We start from the raw sequence: 20,912 nt of genomic DNA on the forward strand, positions 1-20,912 counted from the left end.
CCTGGTTGGATTATGGCATATAGCCAGGTGTTAAGCTGTTTCCTGAAACTATTCCTCAGCTCTTGAGACCTAAGAGTGGTAAGATATTTCACAATTTAAGACCCATTAATTGTCGCAGTATTCTGCCCCGGACTCAAAATCTAAATCTGGGAATTACACATTTTTTAAATTGGATTTCAACTTGCTAAAGTGTTGGGTAAGACATTTCTGCTTTTCTTGGTGGAAGACTCAAGGCAAGATGCAGCGTATTTTAAAATGTATTTTTTTCAGGATAGAAAGCCAGTGTAGTTTTTGAGGTTTTCTTGAATTGGACTCAAATTTCAGAAGATTAAAAATATATCCAGCAGTAGTGCTTTGAACATGCTGAAGACAAGTTAAGTATTTCTTGTGTAGGCCTAGATAAATGACACTGCTGTGATTTATACAAGAGTGGATACATGCATTTGAAGTTGTAGCCCTGTGAGAAAAGAATTGAAAAGAAAAACATCTTCAGAAAGTTTTTAGATAAAACAGGATTTTGGAACAGTTTTAGAACAGATTTCTAAAAAAGTAATGAAACTGATGCTGATTTGTGACCTCATGTGCTAAATTGGTATCATTCAGATTAAGGCAATACGTACTTCATGAAGCAGATAGGTTGGTGTACACAGATTGAAAAGCAGTGGTGAAAGGGAAAATTCCAACACAGGGTGTGCTTGTGTAGAACTACAATTAAAACGTCACAACTGAATAAGTTTGGTTTAATCAGGCAACTGAGCAGGGCCAGACGGTTGAAGATATCAAAGTCTGCCAACAGTTCTAACCAAAGCAAAGCATCAACATGTCAACAATTGGCGATCAGTTGGTCCAGTGATGAATCAGCCTCTAATTGTCCACTGAATTTGGTTCAAAAGGCAGTTTTACAGACAATTTCCCTCCATGAAAAATATTACTTGAAATATTATTGCCCTTAATAAATTTAGCAAATTGAAAGGGAGCAAAGAGATTGGTATAAAATTAGCAGAATTAGATAGATCTAACGTTTACTCCAGTATTGGAACTTTGATAGATTCACATGCTTGAATAATTCCCCGTCATTGAGATGGGAGTCCCTCACTACCTTAAAATGGAAATGTAATGTCTAACATTGTGTATGAAGTCCCTGGCCCGTCACATTTGTAACCTATCTTAATCAATTTAAAAAAGAGACCAAAGATAGGTTTCAGCCATTCAGGCTGTTTTACCCTCTAGAACTTATCATGTGAGAAGCTCCAGTTCCTCAAATTTTCTATCGCACCTCGTGCTAGGGAGTCTCCTCTGAGCTCTGCTCAGCTATAGCTTTTTACAGTTAGTCCTGGGAAATGTTTCCTGAATTCCTGTGCTTTTCTCTTACACCAAACTAGTCTTGTCGGGTAAGGAGAAGGAAAGTTTATTCAAGGTCTGCACAACCTGTGGCAAAAAGAGGCTTTACTTCGAGGATCCTCAGACTGCATCTACTGTCTTTATCCTGACCATTCAGTTAAGGATTGCAAGGTATGTCAAACATTTTTCAACAATACCTTTAAGGACAAAGAAGGAAGGCTGCTGATTTGGCTCCAGAAGCTAAAACCTAGAAAAGAGCCTATCTGGCTCTGAAAGTGAGGACTCATCTACATCTTCAAGAAAATCACAAAAAAGAGAGAGATGATCTCATGCTCCCTCCTCTAGTGAGCAGCCAAAGAAAGCCTAAAAAAGGACCACCTATGTGTCTTTCAACGGTCGCCGTCCTTCCAAATTTCTTCAGAGCCATGCACCTTCTGAGAAACCTAAGGAAAAGAAACAACTGTTTACCTACTCAGAAAGAAATGTCATCAGTTGAACCTTCTACACCACCTCCTATGGTTCAAAACTTTAAAAAACAAAAAAGAAACCCTTTCTCTGTACCACCCTCTGACAGACTGTTGAGCATTCCACTGTCGGCGAGAGCCTTGTCAACAACAAACACATTTACAGCAGTGTCTGACGGCAACTGCAAAGCACTGTCTCTACGCTACACTATGCACTGCTTCTTCCTTTATGACAACCTTGCCGGAGGCATTCACAGCTAGACTGTTGACGTTGAAGATTTCCCTCACCTAGTCGTCTACAACATCGACAATCCTGCCATCAGCAGCTATCCCACCGACGACGATTTCATCGATGGAACAGACAGTTTTCATAACGTCAATCCTGGCTACCTCGTCAATGACCTCATAGACGACACCATTGACGAGGGAAAAAACAGAGAAATCTGAAGACAAACTATCTGACCCCATCTCACACTTTCCAAGCAAAATAACTCCTCTGATACCGACACATCTGCTGGATGAGGAGCATTCAGAGGAGGGAGGACTCTTTGGTGTGGCGCACAGCCCATCTGAACAGCATGTAAAATGCTAAGAGAAACAAGTGCATGATGCAGAAGGTAATGATCCACAAGGATAGTGTGCTTTTCATGAGCAATATTAAGAGGAAATGGTTCCTGTACCTGGGTCACTCATCTCAAACCTACAATTCAGGCTCGCTGACTAAAAAAACAAACAAAACATTTTCCACCTACGCCTGCATTTACCCAACAAGTCACTACACCAGCAGGGTCCCCTACTATACAACCTTCTACTCCAAGGTGTAGGCCATTACCATTGCCTGAGTCTGTAAGGCACACACCTCAGACAGCCCTTCTTCGGGACCCGGTAACTTTCAATGACGACAGGGAGGAAGGAGAGTTTTGAGACAACGTGGAATGGTATGATTACCTCATACCCACACCATCCTTTCCTTCTCTGTCAGTGGATTCCCCACCTGGATACATTGGGGAAATACCATAATAGAAAGGGTGACAAACTGTTTTCTCTTCCCATGGCCCTTAAGCGGACGGACTGCTTTCTCTGAGATTTTAAAGAGCCATTTCAGAAGAGCATAAGATCTGTGCCCATCTTCAACCACATCTGGGAAGGTGGTCTTAAAATTGAGAAAACCCAGCCATAGTCACTGCTGTTCTGCAGCATCTGGACAAAACGGATATGGCTCCAGAGGATGCTCCAGCCTGTTTAATTGGCCAACCTAAACCGAATTCAGTTATCACCCAAGCAGCTGAACGTAGATCAAAAAAAACCTTCTACCACAGTATCTGTGCCCCTGGACAAGGAGGGTAGGCACCTGGACAATATTGGGAAGCACTTCTCAATGTCACCGCTTACTGTTTGGGTGGCAGATTCTCTGGCTGTTATTGGCAGGTAAGATGGACAACTTTAGGCTCCCATAGCACCATTTCTAGACCCTTTGCCAGAAAACACCAAAGCTGAGACAAAGAAGGTCCTGCTGGAAGGTGAACGTGCTTAAGCAGAGGTGATAGATTGTGCCATGGATATTGCCACAACAACTTTTTGACAGTTTGCAGGAGCTGCTGTACTTAGAAGGCAAGGCTGGCTCAAATCAACCTAGTTCAGATCGGAAGTACAGAACAAGAGTTTGGATCTTCCATTTGATGGGGAGGATCTATTTGGCAAACATGTTGACAAAGCCCTTCAAACTTTTAAAACAGACATGTATACAGCTAACTCCCGTGGAGCTCTCCAATTAAGAAAGCACCCATTTCGTGGTGCCAGATGGTGAGTTTCAGCAAAACCGATTTCCCTCCTACCCTCAATTTTGTTCGCAATACCCTCAAAAACGGCCACCGCAGGCAGCCTTAAAACAGACCCAGCGGTCCACAAAAAGTGGAAGGAATGGCCCCTAATTCTAGACCTCAGAGCTTTAAACACACATCTGTCATTCCATATGGTAACAGTACAAGATAACCTTCTCCTAAATCCTGGAGATTATAGGTCCACTCTCGACCTTCAAGATGCGTATTTTCACATCTCAATTCATCCGTCCCACAGAAAATTCATAAGGTTTAAGGTAGTGGGCAGTCGCTACCAGTTCATTTCTTCCTTTTGGCCTGAAGTCAGCCCCCAGGATATTCATGAAGTGCCTTGCCCCAGTTGCAGCTTTCTTAAGAAAAAAAAAACATCCAGTGCTCCTGTATTTGGGTGGTTGGTTAGTCAAGGCTCCTTTCAGGCAAGCAGCGCAAAGATCAACAGCAGCATGACTGTCCTTGTTCAATGAATTTGGTCTCATGCTGAACAGGAGTCATTATTTCAATCCTCAAGGCAAAGCCGATTCCGAGTCTTTCAGTACGCATATACAAGTTTCTCTTGAGAATTATGCCATCTTTAAACCCAATCTGCAGACTACAGATGCAAACCCTCTAGGAGAAATTGGATAGCCAGTGGATACAGGCTACGGACTCCTTCAACGAAACCATCAGGGTACCCCAGCCATGATAAGGGCTTTATCTGTGGACTCGGACCGATTGACAGGTGCGGGTGATGTCTTTCCTCAGCCCATCCTCTCCATTGGTCATCACTGCAGATGCTTCCCTTGAAGGATGGGGAGCATACCTTCAGGGCCTACAAGTCAGTGGTGTAGGAAGCTGACTCTGTATATACTATACCAAAATGAGGTATAGTGTGCACAGTCCAGTTAATCCACAAAGGCTTAACAGAGGCTAAAGTAGATAATACCAATTTCTCTCTTTTGTGGTAGTGTGGTCGCACTGTTAAGCCTATCAGAGTGTGGTACAAATAATTTTTTGTACACACAGTCAAGGAACGAGGCACACACGCAAAGACTAACTCCAGGTCAGTTTTCTTTATATAGCAAAAACATATTTTGTTACTTTATTTCTATAATTAAAAGATCTTTGTTGCAGGTAAGTACAGTTCTAAGTTGGGATCAAGCATGTGTATCAACTGTACTTAGTTTAGGTTTTGCAAATAAAACAGTTTACAAGTATGTAACACTTTTCAATTTTAAAAGTTGACATTGTAATTTGTCATAGGAACCAGTGCAGACCTAGGCGAGAAAAGTATTTGCACAGTTAACAGATAAGTACTCGGCTTAAGATCCCAGTCTTTGGGGCTTAGGATGTCCACAGATCAAAGTTCAAGTTGACCCCAAAAGTGCACCACAAGCAAAACCGGGCCGGCTGGGTGCAGAGTTCAAAGTTGGCATTGGGTTTTCAGTGGACTCCTATGAGGACTGGGGGCACTCTGAGAGAAACAGGTTCCAGGTTAGTACCTGCAACTACAAGGCACAGATCTGGGGGGTTTAGGTCAGCACCAGGGGGCCGCAGGTTATCACCAAACACACAATCTCAGCATCACAGGGGGAGCTGGGTTCAGGGTGCAAACACAGCATCCGTGGGGGGGCCTAATGCTTTTCAATGGGGGATCCCCGGGGCTCACAAAGATGCTGCAGGCTGGGTGCGGGGAGTCTGTTGCAGAAAACCAAAGATTGAACAAGGAGGAGAGGGGCCCGCTGGATGTTTGCTGGACCGTCTTTCAGAATCCCCAAAGCCAGGGTGCTGCAGGTGCAGGGGCACTTTGGGCATTGTGAGTTTGTCACATCCGGTCAGTGTCCGAGAAGTCCTCCAGATTTAGGCTGCAGACTTTGTCATGTTGGCCAGGAGGGGTCCACCCAGGGTGGACTTGACGTTAGAATCGCATAGGGACCTTCTCTATGGGGCTCGCGGATCCAGGGCGGTACTGGAATCCTTTTGAAGGGTTTCTTCTGTACGGAGCCACTGTCCTCTGCAGTTCTTGGTCCTCTGCTTTGCAAGCAGTCCTCTAGGGGTTTGTGGACTGGGTTTGAGCACCCAGGTTGCTGGTCCTGCAGGATGCATCACCGTTTCGTAGCAGGAGTCTTGAAGCTGCAGACAGGTCGGTAGGGCTTTGGGCTAGGTCAGTTGTTGTCTGAAGTCTTCACTGCTTGGGTTGGCTCTTCAGTCCTTCTTTCTTCTTTGAGGTTGCCATGAATCTGAAGAGCAAGGTTCAGGAGTGCCCCTAAATACTAGATTTAGGTGTGTTACAGAGGGCAGTAGCCAATGGCTAATGACCCTGAGGGTGGGTACCTCCCTCCCCTTTGGGGAGGAGTGCACATTCCTATCCCTATTGGTGACTCTCCTCCCAAACAAGATGGAGGATTCTGCAAGAAGGTGGTCACTTCGGCTCTGGACACCCTAAAGTTGGTCCTATCTGAAGTGGTCACTCCTCCTTGTTTTTCCTTAATGTTCCCGCTGGACCTGCTGCCAAAAGCGGGGCTTAATCTGGGGAGTGGGTATCTCACTAGTTAGAATGTCCTGGGGCCCTGTAACAGGAGGCCTGAGCCTTTGAGGCTCACCGCCAAGTGTTACAGTTCCTGCAGGGATGAGGTGTGAAGCACCTCCACCCAGGGCAGGCTTTGTTCCTGGCCCCAGAGAGCACACAGGCTCACCCCAGGGGGGGGGGGGGGGGGGGGGGGGTCAGAAACTTGCCTTAGTGGCAGGCTGGCACAGACCGATCAACCCTACACTAGAGGGTTGGGTAGAATGCAGGGGCCATGTCTAAGATGCCCTCTGTGTGCATTTTACAATAACTCCAAAACTGTCATCAGTGTGGGTTTCTTGTGCTGAGAAGTTTGACACCAAACTTCCCAGTCTTCAGTGAAGCCATTATGGAACTGTGGAGTTTGTAATGACAAACTCCCAGCCCATGTACTTAGACACTGTAAGGGCATATTGCTCATGCAGCTATGCCCTCACCTATGGTGTAGTGCCCCCTGCCTTAGGGCTGTAAGGGCTGCTAGATGGTGGTGACTTACAAATGACACAGGCAGTGGTTTGGGGGCATGGCACCCTGGGAGAGATGCCATGTCAACTTTACCTTTTTCTCCCCATCAACACACAGTCTGCAATGGCAGTGTGCATGTGTGTGGTCCCTTAGGGTGGCGCAATACATGCTGCAGCCCTTAGGGACCCTCCTTAGCCATAGAGCCCCTAGTACCTTTAACAAGGGACTTAGCTGTGTGCCAGGGGTGTGCCAATTGTGGAATCAATGGTACAGCTTAGGGGAAGAACACTGGTGCTTGGGCCTGGTTAGCATAATCCCAGCACACACAGAGTCAAGTTAGCATCAATATCAGGCAAAACGTGTGTGTGTGGGGGGGGGGGGATGGGGGGGCTATGCCATAAGGGGAACTTTCCTACAAGCAGAAAGTGGAAAAATCCTTGCGAGTGCTACAACATAAATCTCATCAACCTCAAGGCAGTACACCTGGCCTTACAAGCTTTTTTTAATGACACCACCTTTCCTCTTGATGATGAACAAGAGTCAAGTGCTACACCCATATCCCAAATCTCTTCACTTGTCAGATTGGCTCCTGACCAGAATGAATTCACCCATTTAAACATCTCTTCTGACTGCAGAGATATACTCGCCCGAGCTGATAGCACAAACAAAACCTTTTGCCATAAATGAAAGATTTTGCATATGGTGACAACAAGTGCAGATCCATCCGCTCTCATCACTACCTGAACAGATCCCTCCATATCTATTATATTTAGCACAATCTGGATAAGCTCATGCTTTCATCAAGGTACATCTGGCGGCTATATCCTGGTTTAGGTGATCGGACAAATCACCTTCACTATGCTCTGTTAGAATTATTAAACACTTCCTCAAGGTTTGGTTTAGAGTGTTCCCACCAGTCGGACCCCCTCCGCAATCCTGGCAGCTGAACAGTGTTATTACAATTAATGAAGCACCTGTTTGAGCCCCTTCACAGGGCAGATTTAAAGTTCCTCTCCTGGAAATTCGCTGCTCTTGTGGTCCTCACCTCAGCAAGATCCAAGTCTCACTATTCAAGACCTTTCCAACAATTTCAGGAACATAAAGGGATCCTTCACACAAACACCATGTTTATCCACAAAGTCCCTTCGGACTTTCATAACAAACAACTAGTTATTCTAAATGTGTTCTTTCCAAACACGACCACGCCAGCTGAACAAGCTCTTCATTCTCTAGGCATCAAGAGATGCCTCAAATTTTATCTTGTCAAAACCAGAAGATTTAGAAAATCTACCCTGTTTGTAGCATTCAGCACTCCAATAAGGGGTCATTCTCTTTTCAAACAAGGTATAGCTAGATGAATATCCAGTGCAATTCACTTCCTACAGCAGGAAAATCATTAGTCATCAGCTCATGCTCAGTCGACTAGAGATGGATCGACTTCAGACACTCTTTGCTGGTGTGCCTCTTCAGGACATTTGCAGAGCAGACGCATGGAAAAATATGCACACCTTTACAAAGTATTACTTCTTAGATTGGGTGCCTCAAGGAGATGTGGCTGTGGGTCAAGCGGTGAGCTATTTTTTGTTTCTTTTTCCCACCATCCAAGTATTAACTCTGCAAATTCGTATTATTCAATACTGTATGATGTTCCAGCATATGAGTAAACACATCATTTATGGTATATGTCAGATTCTAATTCCTTTCACAAACTTAATAGAGTTCAGTATATTTATATACGGTTACATTTTTTATATGTACACCTAAGCAGTGTGCTTCCCTACTGCTGCCTACTCTGATTCAAGCATGTGAATCTATGAAAGTCTCTATACTGGAGTAAGAAAATAAGTTACTTACCTGTAACTGTAGTTCTCTGGTATTGGAAACTTTCATGCATTCACATGTGACAACCCCCTCCCTGGGAAGGTCACCGCTCTCTCTTTAACTATGGTTGTCCTGCACTTGTTCTTCGGAAAATCTGAGGGGCAGGAATTTCTCACAGGAGTGTTCTAGGGGGTAATGAAGTCTGATTGGCTGAAACCTGTCTTTGGGTTCTTTTTTTTATTTTTATTTTTTCTTATTTTTTTATGTTGACTAAGTTGTTAGACATGAAGGGCTGACGGCCTTCATACACTGTTAGACATTACATTGCTATTTTAAGGTACCGGGGGACTCCATCAACAACATTGGGAATGATTCAAGCATGTGAATCTAGGAAAGATCCCAATTCGGGAGAACTACAGTTACAGGTAAGTCATTTTCTTCTTTAGAAGGTGTGTAACAATAGCAGTTTTAAGATGCAGTGGAAAGCTACCTGATCCAAGAGAAACTTAAGGCAAACAAAAGGGATGAAGATTTTAAACACCCTGCCATGGCAGATGCCTAAAGGAGTAGCAGAACGTTTCCTATTGGTCGAAAAGGAATTGGACTTTAGAGAAGCAGTATAGAAATATGTTGGAAAGCTTGCATGAATGGGCCAGGAGGAATCCACAATCCGATTAGTACAATTTAACAAGAACTGTGACAAAGTTTCAATAATCCTGGGCAGGGAGAAACCTCCTTAGTTAAATCACAGTGTTGGTCAAATTTTATGAATAGTTTTGCTAAGCTCTTTACATGCTCTTTTTCATGAGCAGACTTCTTGATGTATATTTCCTCTTAGTAGCTCTGACGAAGTGATTATAGTTATGCAACTAGACATAGGTGTAAGTCGCCTTGCCCTTATCATAAAAAAAAACTAATTTATTTTTTAAATTATAGAAATATGATCTCAGCTCCTTAAGAGAGGAAAGAACCATTTACCAGTTAGGTTATCTTTTCACTGCTTTGATTCTCAACAGGGATCAATTTGTCCAGGGCACGCCTTATAAACCCATTACATTGGTGCAAGAGCTCTGGGGAAATTGGGTAACATCATTCCCTTCCCCTCTACATTAAGATGTTGTTCACTGATTTCAGTCAGCTTGATGCCAGACCGATTATTCCAGGCTTTTATCTTAAGTGGCTTATCAGTGGTCAAGGTCTGGAGAGTCTGGTGACCCCTTAGGAAAAAGGTAATTAGATACTCAGTTTTACAATGCTGAAGAAGTAGGAATATCTACTTTTTCTTTATCTGAGAAGGTTATCAGATTGATTATGTGGCTATCAAAATCCATGGACCAATGATAAACCCTTAAGTCAAAAGTTTACATAGAATTGGCCAAAGCCTTACACTGACACGAGTGGATCATCAGCCCATATATTAAAATCGCCTAAAAGCGTCATTTCATCAAATTGGAGTGGCTAGTTGAATATAAACTCTGAACTGAAGCCATTTAAAATTTCGCAGGGAGTTTTGGTTGCAATACTAAAGATTAAAACCTATTGTAGACTGATTACTTTTATTGAAAACATAGATGAACACCTTTATATTGTTGACATTGGTTTAGTGGAATATCATCATGAATACTATGCATGATTTCCCGTTTGTTCCACCCACTTTTTCTACCCTCTCTTGTTTCAACAACGTATATGTAGTATATACAAGATCTTTATCAGACCACCTGGATTTCATAATGGCAAGTATTTGAAAACTTTAATTAAGGAATGCATTCTAAATGCTGCTTATCACTGCAGAGCCACTGTTCAACAAGGTGGCAGACAAAGGTCTTTTCATGAGGACTCAAGTGAGGACCAATAGGAAAACTGGATACTTTGCTAAGGGTTACCTAATGGAATATGTTTTCTTGCTTTACTGTGGAGTGAACTGGTTCTGTTAAGTATGAAGTGTAGTGTGCCTAGTAGTTCTTCTGATTAACAATATTGTGACTGAGCTCAGGGTTCACAAGGGATTGTTTTGGGCGTGGCTGTGCAGTTGTCGCCCTATGTGGCTCCTGGCAGCTGACATTGCTGCATGTCCACCAAGAGGAGAAATATTCTACATCTACCTCAAACCAGGTCAGGCAAAGAGAGTGGACAAAGAAAGCAGTACTGCAGCAGGCATCATTAAAATAGAAAAGAGGAACTAATAAAAACACATACCAGACAACCCTTGAAAATATTACAAGAAAAATATATTGCAGAAAACTGCCCCTTGTTCTTTCTCTAAACTGTACCATTGCTTCCACAATTGGCACACCTCTGGCACACAGCTAAGTCCCTTGTAAAAGGTACCAGTGGTACCAAAGGCCCTGTGGTCAGAGGGTCCCTAAAGGCTGCAGCGTGTATTGTGCCACCCTAAGGAACCCCACACCAAACACATTCACATTGCCATTGCACATTGTGTGTGTTGGCGGGAAGAAAAAGGTAAGGTCGACATGGCATGCCTCGCTGGGTGCCATGCCCACAAACCTCTACCTGTGACATAGGTAAGTCACCCATCTAGCAGGTCTTACAGCCCTAGGGCAGGGTGCAGTACACCACAGGTGAGGGCATAACTGCGTGAACAATATGCCCCTACAGTGTCTAAGTCCATTCCTAGACATTGTAAGTGCAGTGTAGCCATATTGTACATGTGCTGGGAGGTTTTCATTATGAACTCCACAGCTCCATGGTGGCTTCACTGAAGACTGGGAAGTTTATCAAACGTCTCAGCTCAATAAACCCACACTGATGCCAGTGTTGGACTTGTTATAAAATGCACACAGAAGGCATCTTGGAGATGCCCCCCCTGAAATTCACCCCTCTCTCTATTGTGTGGCTGACCCTGTCTATGCCAGCGTTCCACTACCAGACACATTTCTGACTACATGGGGTGAAAGCCTTTGTGCTCTCAGGAGTTACGGACAAAGCCTGCTCTTGATGGAGATGCGTCACGTCACCTATCCATCCCCCTTTCCACCCCCACTGTAATTAGATCAACACTTTTTACACAGCCCCAGGGCTCTCCAGCCAGTGGAGATGAATCCTCCCCTCTCTCCCTCCAAAGCAAGGCCCAGTTTTGGCAGCAGGACAGGCGGGAAAATGTGTAAAGACGAGGAGTGTCCACCCCAGCTGGGACCTCCCCCATGGTGCTCAGAGCTGAGGCGAACCCCTCTCTGCAGAATCCTCCATCTTGGTTTGGAGGGAAATAGTCAATAGGGTTAGGAATGTCCCCCCACCTCCTCTCCCCAAAGGGAATAGGCGCAGGAAGAGTGTAGCCACCCTAAGGGTCAGTAGCCATTGGCTACTGCCCTCTGACCCCCATAACACCCCTGAATTTACCTTTTAGGGGCACCCCTAAACCTTGCTCTTCAGATTCCTGGTAACCTAAAAGAGGACTGAAGAGACACATCAGAATTGAAGACTCCAGGCTGCAACTGACTTTCCCCAGCCCTGCCGGCCTATTTTCAGCTTCAGGACTCCTGCTACAAGAAGACAACTCATCCTGCAGGACCAGCGACCTCTTCAAATCCTCAGAGTCCTGACTGCCTTCCCTAAAGAAAGGATCTCCAGAGGACAGTCCCCAAAGCAACCTATGACAAGCACTCCAGAGCCCTCTTTATCCGCAAGTCCTGCCCACTCTGCACCCGATGCTCAGGGCCTGAGTCCATGTGGCCCATCTGACCATAGAGAGTCCCCAGGCAATTCCAACCTCGAGTCCACCCTGAGCTGATCCCTCATGGTCAGATCACTACCACGACTCCTGTATTACCTTCACTGAAAATTGCACTAAGTGTCTATTTTTGATGTTGAAAAGTATTATCTGAAAACTGTTTTAACTGTGAATTACAAAGTGCATTTGATACTTGAAAATGATTCATTCTTGAAACTGTTCTTACCTGCAGCAAAGATCCTTTTGGTTCTAGAAATAAAGCAACAAAGTATATTTTTTATTACGTAAAACATTGAACTGGAGTTAGTCTTTGCGTGTGAGATATATTTATTTCCTGTGTGTGTACAGCAAATGCTTAGCACTACCCTCTGATAAGCCTAACTGCTTGACCACACTACTCCTGGACTCTGTGCACACTATAACTCACTTTGGTATAGTATATACAGAGCCAGCTTCCTACATATATCGTGCGTAAAGAAAACAAAATTACAATAAGAAATGAATTAGAGATCCAGGTACCACCTGCAAATAAACTCTTTGATAAGCTTAAAAGACAGAAGTTGGCTATAGGTAATGACCAGTTCAAGTGCAAATATAGATCAGATGCCCCGGAACCACAGTGTACCCTGTTGCAGGGCCAGCAGGAACTGTAGATGTGCCAAGTATGTTCATCTGTGTACCCCCAAAAATAAATATATATATATATATTTATTTATTCATTGATGCCTGCTGACAACCAAGTTTTATATTATCTAGCTTTTATTGTTGAATAATCTTTACTGTTTTGTTATGAAATGTTTCTTAATGACATGTTGATGTGCTTTGTTCTACTGTGTTGTGTTTTACCACAAACTGTTTTATATATATTTCATTTTCCTTTAGGATCGGGGTTACTTTGAGGAGCTAATAACAATGTTGGAAGCAGCCCTGGGACTTGAACGTGCCCATATGGGAATGTTTACAGAACTGGCTATCCTCTATTCCAAATTCAAACCACAGAAAATGAGGGAACACCTGGAGCTGTTTTGGTCTAGAGTGAATATTCCCAAGGTGAGCTCTTATGTGTTTTTTGCGTTGTCTCAAGTGCTTCTATAACTGAAGAAGTGAAACTACTTTGTATTCAGGGATGCTGGCTTAAGTTGGAATCTTTTTTCATTGTATTTATTTTACCAATACCTAATGTAGTTGCTGTTTTCTGGCACTGATACTCATCAAACCTTTATACTCAGATGGATTGCTCTCCATTCATTCTGACTTTTTTCTCCCCAGGATTGGTACTGACAGTTTAGCAATCTATATTGTGCCTCGTCTCTTCTGAGGTTACCAGTTCCTGACAAAACATTGCCTGACAAAACCCTGCCTGTTGAAAAGTGGGGAAAAAAAAGTCGCTTAGACAAGATGTGAACTGAAGAAAACCAAATGTAGACTTTATAAATTGTCGACTTTACAGGAAAAAGTCCTCTCACCTATGAGCAGATCTGTTCCAGAGGCAAAAAATACAAGGGATCATGGAAGAGGCTGACTTTAGGACCTAGATAGCATAAAATTGTTGGTAAATCATTAAAGACATAGGGGCAAGGTTAGATGGATGGATTGATAGACAGATACATCTATAGATAAATAAATACATGCATACATAGATAAACTTAGATATTTTTAGAGATATATAGTTGCTAGAGGTATATATAGATACACACCTAGATACATATATAGTATCAGCCATGGAAAGGCATTCTATATTAGAAAGGCTTTTTTATATTAGAAAGGCATTATAATGGTTCATTATAGCCACTTAGAAATGTCATTAACTATGAAAAATATGTGAATAAGTATTAGTCAAGCTAGTTCATTTGAGACTGTGTGCCCTGGTTTCTGTCTAGATCCGTGGTTCTTAACCTGTGGTCCAGGGATTCCTGAAGTTCTGCAATGCCAAGTCGGTGTCTCCAACTGCTTAGAATGTTAAATAATTTTAAAAAGTTAATAAAGTGCTTAAAAATAAAGAAGCAAAATGTAAAACTGAAAATTATGATGGCATGTATCTGCAGATTGTTCACATTTTGAATATTCAAGGCGCCAGTCAGTGTCCAGTAACTTTACGCCAATAACTTGCGCTGTTGGGGAGCGCCAGCCCAAGTCACCCTACCATGCGGCAACGCATAATGTCATTGGCACTAGAAAACACTCCTGGCTGCGTGCTGGCGCCAGTTCCCTTTTCTCTATGCCTTTGATGTGTTACAGGCTGATTCTCCTCAGGAAAAGGCAATCATTACTCGACAGTAATTCGTATTGAGATGCAGTTGTCATTAGAATGTCTCAACTGAAACGATCTGGTTTCAAACTAAGCATAGTTTGTGATGGTCTAATATCTATCACGAACGCTCACAAAATCTGCATCTGGTGCCTGGTTTCGGATCACAGTGTCAACATTTGCTGATCCTGTCAAGTTGCATCCCAAGAATCTGTTGTAAATGAAGTTGAAGATGTTTATGCCCAGGGCTCAAGCTCGAGGGGCAGATCCATCAGCCTTTCTGAATGCTGTGTTCTGTGTGTATATTATGGCTATGATCTCTACTTGTGTGCCTTTTGGCCCCATTGGTCCTCAGTCCTATACCTTATGTGGTATGCAGACACTATTCACTCCTTTCTACCCAGTGCCATAGGTCTCTTAGGCGAATCCGCTCCTAACACCAGCATCTATGGGATCCACGCTGAAGTTCTCTCAGCCTGTCTCCTTTGGCACCAAATCAAACGTCTCTTATGCTCCACAGTCTACGCCATTGGCCCCGTAGGACATTCCACCAGCTCAGCGTCCACCAACAGACACACAATCTGTGTCCCCTCCATTTCACCCTTTCTCGCTGCCCCCATCAAAGCCTCATTCGACTTTCCCAAGATGCCTCAAAGGAAGATGTAGGAAGCTGGCCTGGTTTGTGGTGGACACCTATGGTGTTGGCACCTTATACCAACTCCAGGCAACCCCTATTAGTGAATGAAGACAGTGTCTAGGAAACTAGGGCTCTCCTCTCTAGCAGTAGCTGTGGATGAGCAGCCTGTCTTATCTAGGAGGAGTGAGTGCAAAGCACTTGCAATACCAAAGCAGTCAAACAGTTGCTTATCACACCTGAAAGGAGCCACACAGTGTTGTAAAAATAAAGGTTCTTTTTTACAGTAACTCTGAAATAGATTACTTGTAGGCAGTCCACCCCCTCCCCCCCCCAACCGGCGGTAAGTACACACTGTTCGATGTCATGTGTTGCTGCAGATACCCATGCTTTGCATAAGACCGCCAACTAGTTTTGGGCTCGGAGTGTTAAAAGTTGTTTTTCTTCTATGAAGCTTTTTCGAGTCACAAGATCGAGACACTCCTTATCTCGGTGATAGTGCGCATGGGCATTGAGTCCTTTGTTGAATTGTTTTCTTTCCGCCGTCTGGTTCGGACGTGTTTCCTCTCGCTCCGGTAGATCTCAGTTCGGCACTATCTAAACTTCTCTCTTCTTTCTATAAACTTCAGTATAGTTCTTGATTGCTTTTTCTAACTGAGATTCGATCCGATAGTAATCGTCGGGGTCGAATAAAGGCCCTTTCGGGCAACTGCACCCTTCTTGGGCCTACGTAGACTCGTGGTTGTCCAACAATGTCAGGCTGATAGCACGGACTCCGTTTCGCTTTTGCCCTCGGTGTCACGCCAAGTTCCCATACAGCGACCAACACTCGGTGTGCAACCTCTGTCTTTCTCCGGATCACAGAGAAGAAAGCTGTGAAGCGTGTTGATCCTTCCGCGTGAAGAAAACTCTTAGGGATCGAAGAGCAGGTCGATTAGAGATGGCCTCCAAGTTGTCGAAACAAACACCCAACATTTTCAGAGAAGAACATGCTCAAGCTGCAGTTTTCATTGCAGACTGATTTGGAACGAGATTCGGATGGGTACAGCCAATTGCTTGCTGGAGCGCAGTGCATGAATACATCAGCCCCTTCACATCATTCAAAGACAACTAAAAAGACTCCAACACTGGTTTTGGGTCCACCGCTGCGTGCCAGCCATGGTCGGGCCCCAAAAAAAAAAAACGCATGTAGATGACCAACCATCGGGTTCGGTACAGAAAATTAAGACCAAAGTGCATTCGGTGCTGACCGAACAGTGTGCAACACCTGTTTCGGGATGAAGTCGAAAAGCAGAGCCTTCCACCTTGGAGCCGCAAAAAACTGCCATCGATTTTGGAGCGGACATTCTCGGCCCAAGTAAAACATTCGGTCTCCAGACTTTCGGAGCTGAAACCTGTGGGTGGAAAATATGCTCCGACAACTGAGGAGTTTTCGGAAATAAGGCCCATATTAGAAATAATGGACGCTAAACAGCGCTAAATCCATATACACAAAGACGCCTGAAGGATTACTGCTTTTCTCCTCCGGCAACAAAGAGAAAGTTATCTTTCCAAGAGACTATTGAAGCTGGGCCTCCACCTGCTAAAATATTTAAGCAGAAGGATAACCCAAAGGCACTAAAATAGCCTTCACCACCACATTTTCCTTTACTTACTACTTCTCCACCACCAGATACTCCACCGCCTTCACCTATACAATTTCCCAACAATCCCCTATATCTACACATGGGGATGATTTAGGTGACATTCATCACAACGTAGATCCATGAGATTTATGATTCAGATCCCATACCTTCCAGTGATCCTGATTCATAACCAGCTAGGCTATCTCTACCTGAAGACACCACTGCTTACAATCAGGTCATAGCTAGGGCAGTTGCATATCACAATGTGCAGTTGCATACAGATCCTATTGAGGATGATTTTTTATTCAACACTATACAGCATCCACTCACAAGGAGTATCATTGTCTACCCATGCTCCCAGGCATGCTTAAACATGCAGACAGCATTTTCAAGGAGCCAATGGAGGTTAGAGTTATCATACCAAGGGTAGACAAAAAGTACAAACCTGCACCTTCAGATCCACTTTTCATTACCCCCCAACAATTGCCACCGAACTCTGTAGTTGTCAGTGCAGCAAGGAACATGGCAAATATACCTTCCACCAAAAAAGGGCACAACAGATATTTACTGAGAGGCAGGCTGTATCTAATAACCAAATTAGATCTGCCTTAGATGCAGCAGATACAGCAGCAAGAGGTATCAACACCAGTGTGATTATTAGAAGGCACGTGTGGTTAAGAACTTCAGGGTTCAAACCAGAAATGCAACAGGCAGTACTCAATTTGCATTTTGATAAGCAACACTTATTTGGCCCAGAAGTAGATTCCACCAAAGAAAAACGGAAAAAAGAGAATGATACAGTTAATGCTATGGATGCCCTTTACATAACCCCTACTCGGGGAACTTTTTCGTAGGCCCCAGTTCAGAGGTGGTTTTTAAACCATCACTCTCCGAGCCGTCCACACCCCGACAGACACCAGGACAACAGTTTTACATTAATCTTTTAGAGGCTCTTACAAAGGAAATAACTTTAGAGGTAAGTCCACCGCCACAAGAGGTTCCTCCACCTCAACCGAACAATGACTTTCTGCACATCCCCACACAGCATACATCTCCTGTGGGTTGAAGACTGGGAAATACAGTGGCACAACATTACAACAGATCAATAGGTGCTGTCAATTATCCAGAATAGTTATTGCCTAGAACTCTTTTCTACTCCACCAAACATTCGCCCTCGCTCACACAAGCTTTCTCTGGAGCACCTACATTTGTTAAAACAGGAAGTACACGCACTTCTACTCAAAGGTTCAATAGAGATCGTACCTATATCCCAACAAGGGGCAGGAGTATATTCTTTATACTTCCTCATTCCAAAAAAGGATGGTACTCTCAGACCCCTCAATCAGTACATCCTATCAGAGCATTTCAACATGGTCACTCTTTAGGGCGTCATTCCCCTGCTACAAAAACAAGACTACATGACCGCATTAGATCCAAAAGATGCTTACTTCCACATTCCCATACATCCAGCACATTGCAAATGTCTAAGCTTTGTGATAGCTGGCAAGCAGTACCACTTCAAAGTACTACCCTTTGGAGTAATAACAGCACCAAGGGTATTCACCACACGCCTGGCAGTGGTTGCAACATACCTCAGAAGGCAACATATACATGTCTTTACTTATCTGTACGACTAGCTCATAAAAGCCAGCACCATTCAAACCTGTTAACAGCACACACAGTGATACACAATCTAGGGTTCACAATCAATTGCCAGAAATCTCATCTGCAACCAACCCAAATACAGCCATATCTGGCAGCAATTCTGAACACTCAATCAGCATTAGCGTACCCAAACCCACTGAAAATTCAAGCTTTCCACAATCTCATATCTCAACTACCATACAATCACACTTACACAGTAAGGTTTATCATGAAACTTTTGGGAATGATGGCATTGTGCATAACAATAGTACCCAATGCATGTCTGCACATGAGACCCCTACAACCATGTCTCTCACACCAGTGGTCTCAGGGTCAACTTCATGATCTAGTGTTGTTGGACTGCCAAACCTACAGCTCTCTGCAATGGTGGAATCACACCAACTTATCAATGATAGGTTGGGGAGCCCATCTCAACAACTCTGTTGTCACTTCCTGCACAGACAATTTGGAAATGGACAATTCACGATCACAATCAACTACTAGCGGAGTGTATCCCGGGGATACACAACCAATTACTGGACCTCTTAAGCAGGACGCGGCAATGGAAGATTCACCCTCAAGTGATTCAACAATACTTCCACAAGTTGGGAACCCCAGACATAGACCTGTTCGCAACAATCAAAAACGCAAAATGCCCAAACTTTGCATCCAGGTACCCAAACCCTCGATCTGAGAGCAATGCTGTATGGATCAATTGGTCTGGGATATTTGCTTATGCTTTTCCTCCTCTCCCACTAGTTCCATTTCTTGTCAATAAAATCCATCACACCTCCTTCACTATGATATTCATAGCTCCTATGTGGGCATGTCAACACTGGTACACAACTCTGTTGGATCTGTCTGTGGTTCCTCATCACAAGCTTCCAAACAGACCGGACCTATTAACTCAGAACAGAGGTCAAATCAGGCATCCCAGTCCCAGTATGCTCAATGTGGCTATTTGGCTCCTCGGGTCATAGAGTTTGGATATCTACAACTTCCAACAGAATGTATGGACTTTCTAAAAGAAGCACGCAAACCTACAACCAGACAGTGCTATGCAGCTAAATGGAAATGCTTTGTATATTACTGTCAACCAAAAAACATTGATCCACTTAAAGCATCAGTACAGGATACTGACTGTTGTTTACTTCATTTACAAAAAGCAGATCTTGCATACTCATTTATTAAAATTCATTTAACAGCAATAGCTGCTTACCTCCAAAACAGACAGCGTACTTCTCTGTTTAGAATCGCTGTTATAAAAGCTTTTATGGAATGCCTTAAATGAATTACTCCACCTAGAGCTCTACCACCTCCTGCCTGGAATCTTAACATCGTGCTCACAATGCTTATGGGTCCGCCATTTGAACCCAGGCATTCTTGCACTCTTCAATTCCTCTAATGGAAGGTTACTTTCCTAGTAGCAATTACTTCCTTAAGAAGAGTTAGTGAAATTCAAGAATTCACTGTAGAAGAACCTTTCTTCCAAATTCACAAAACTAAAATCGGACAAACACAAAAATCCTACCTAAAGTAGTTTCACCATTTCACATCAATCAGTCAGTGGAATTGCCAGTCTTCTTGCCACAGCCAGATGCAGTTGCTGAAAGAGCTCTTGACGTCAAAAAAGCTCTCTTGTATTATGTAGATAGAACAAAAGATTTCAGAAAATCTAAACTTTTTGTGGCTTTTCAACAACCTCATAAGAGTAATCCTATTTCAAAACAAGGTTTAGCCAGATGAATTGTAAAGTGTATTCAGACTTACGATCTTAAAGCTAAAAGACAGCTATTAGTAACTCATAAAGCACATTCTGCTAGAAAGCAGCTTCAGTGGCATTCTTAGGAAATATACCAATGGTAGATATTTGCAAAACAACCACATAGTCCACACCACACACATTTACTAAACACTACTGTGTGGATGTGCTATGTTGCCAACAAGCAAATGTTGGTCAAGCAGTGCTTAAAACACTATTTCAAACTACTCCAACTCCTACAGGCTAGCCACCGCCTATTTTGGGAGGGACTGCTTTTCAGTCTATGCAAAGCATGTGTATCTGTAGCTACACACGCCGTCAAAAGGAAAATTTTACTTACCCGGTAGACATCTGTTCGTGGCATGTAGTGCTGCAGATTCACATGCACCCTCCCTCCTCCTTGGAAGCCTGTAGTCGTAGTACTTCCTTTATGTAAATATGTGTTCGGTAGCATGTGTAGCTGCAGATACACATGCTGTGCATTATCCTGCCATCTAGTGTTGGCCTCTGAGTGTTACAAGTTGTTTTTCTTCGAAGAATTCTTTTCGAGTCACAAGACCGAGTGACTCCTCCCTTTCGGCTCCATTGCACATGTGCGTCGACTCCATCTTAGATTGTTTCTTTCCGCCACCGGGTTCGGACGTGTTCCTCTTCGCTCCGTATTTCAAATTGGGTAAGTTAGCTAAATTATTGAAAATTCAACTATATTGTTATCGTTCGGTACCTGGTTACTGTTAGTGTATTGGCACAGACATCAAGAGCACTCCGGCGGCCCTTCGGGGTTTCCACTCTTCACTGAGGCCTGGTCGGCCCGACCACACCCGTCGTCCCAGACTAATG

General features: G+C 43.6%; 1 protein-coding gene across 2 annotated transcripts in view; it reads left to right on the plus strand.

Annotated features, from left to right (window-relative positions):
• CLTC (clathrin heavy chain) overlaps positions 1–20,912 on the plus strand; it is a 723,592-nt gene that overhangs the window by 545,910 nt on the left and 156,770 nt on the right. For both annotated transcript variants that reach the window (XM_069226425.1, XM_069226426.1), the window contains exon 25: positions 13,042–13,209. In XM_069226425.1, the coding sequence (XP_069082526.1) occupies positions 13,042–13,209 (168 nt within the window). The remainder of the gene's footprint in view (positions 1–13,041; positions 13,210–20,912) is intronic.

Source organism: Pleurodeles waltl, chromosome 3_1 (assembly GCF_031143425.1).
Source record: "Pleurodeles waltl isolate 20211129_DDA chromosome 3_1, aPleWal1.hap1.20221129, whole genome shotgun sequence".
Taxonomy (NCBI): Eukaryota; Metazoa; Chordata; class Amphibia; order Caudata; family Salamandridae; genus Pleurodeles; species Pleurodeles waltl.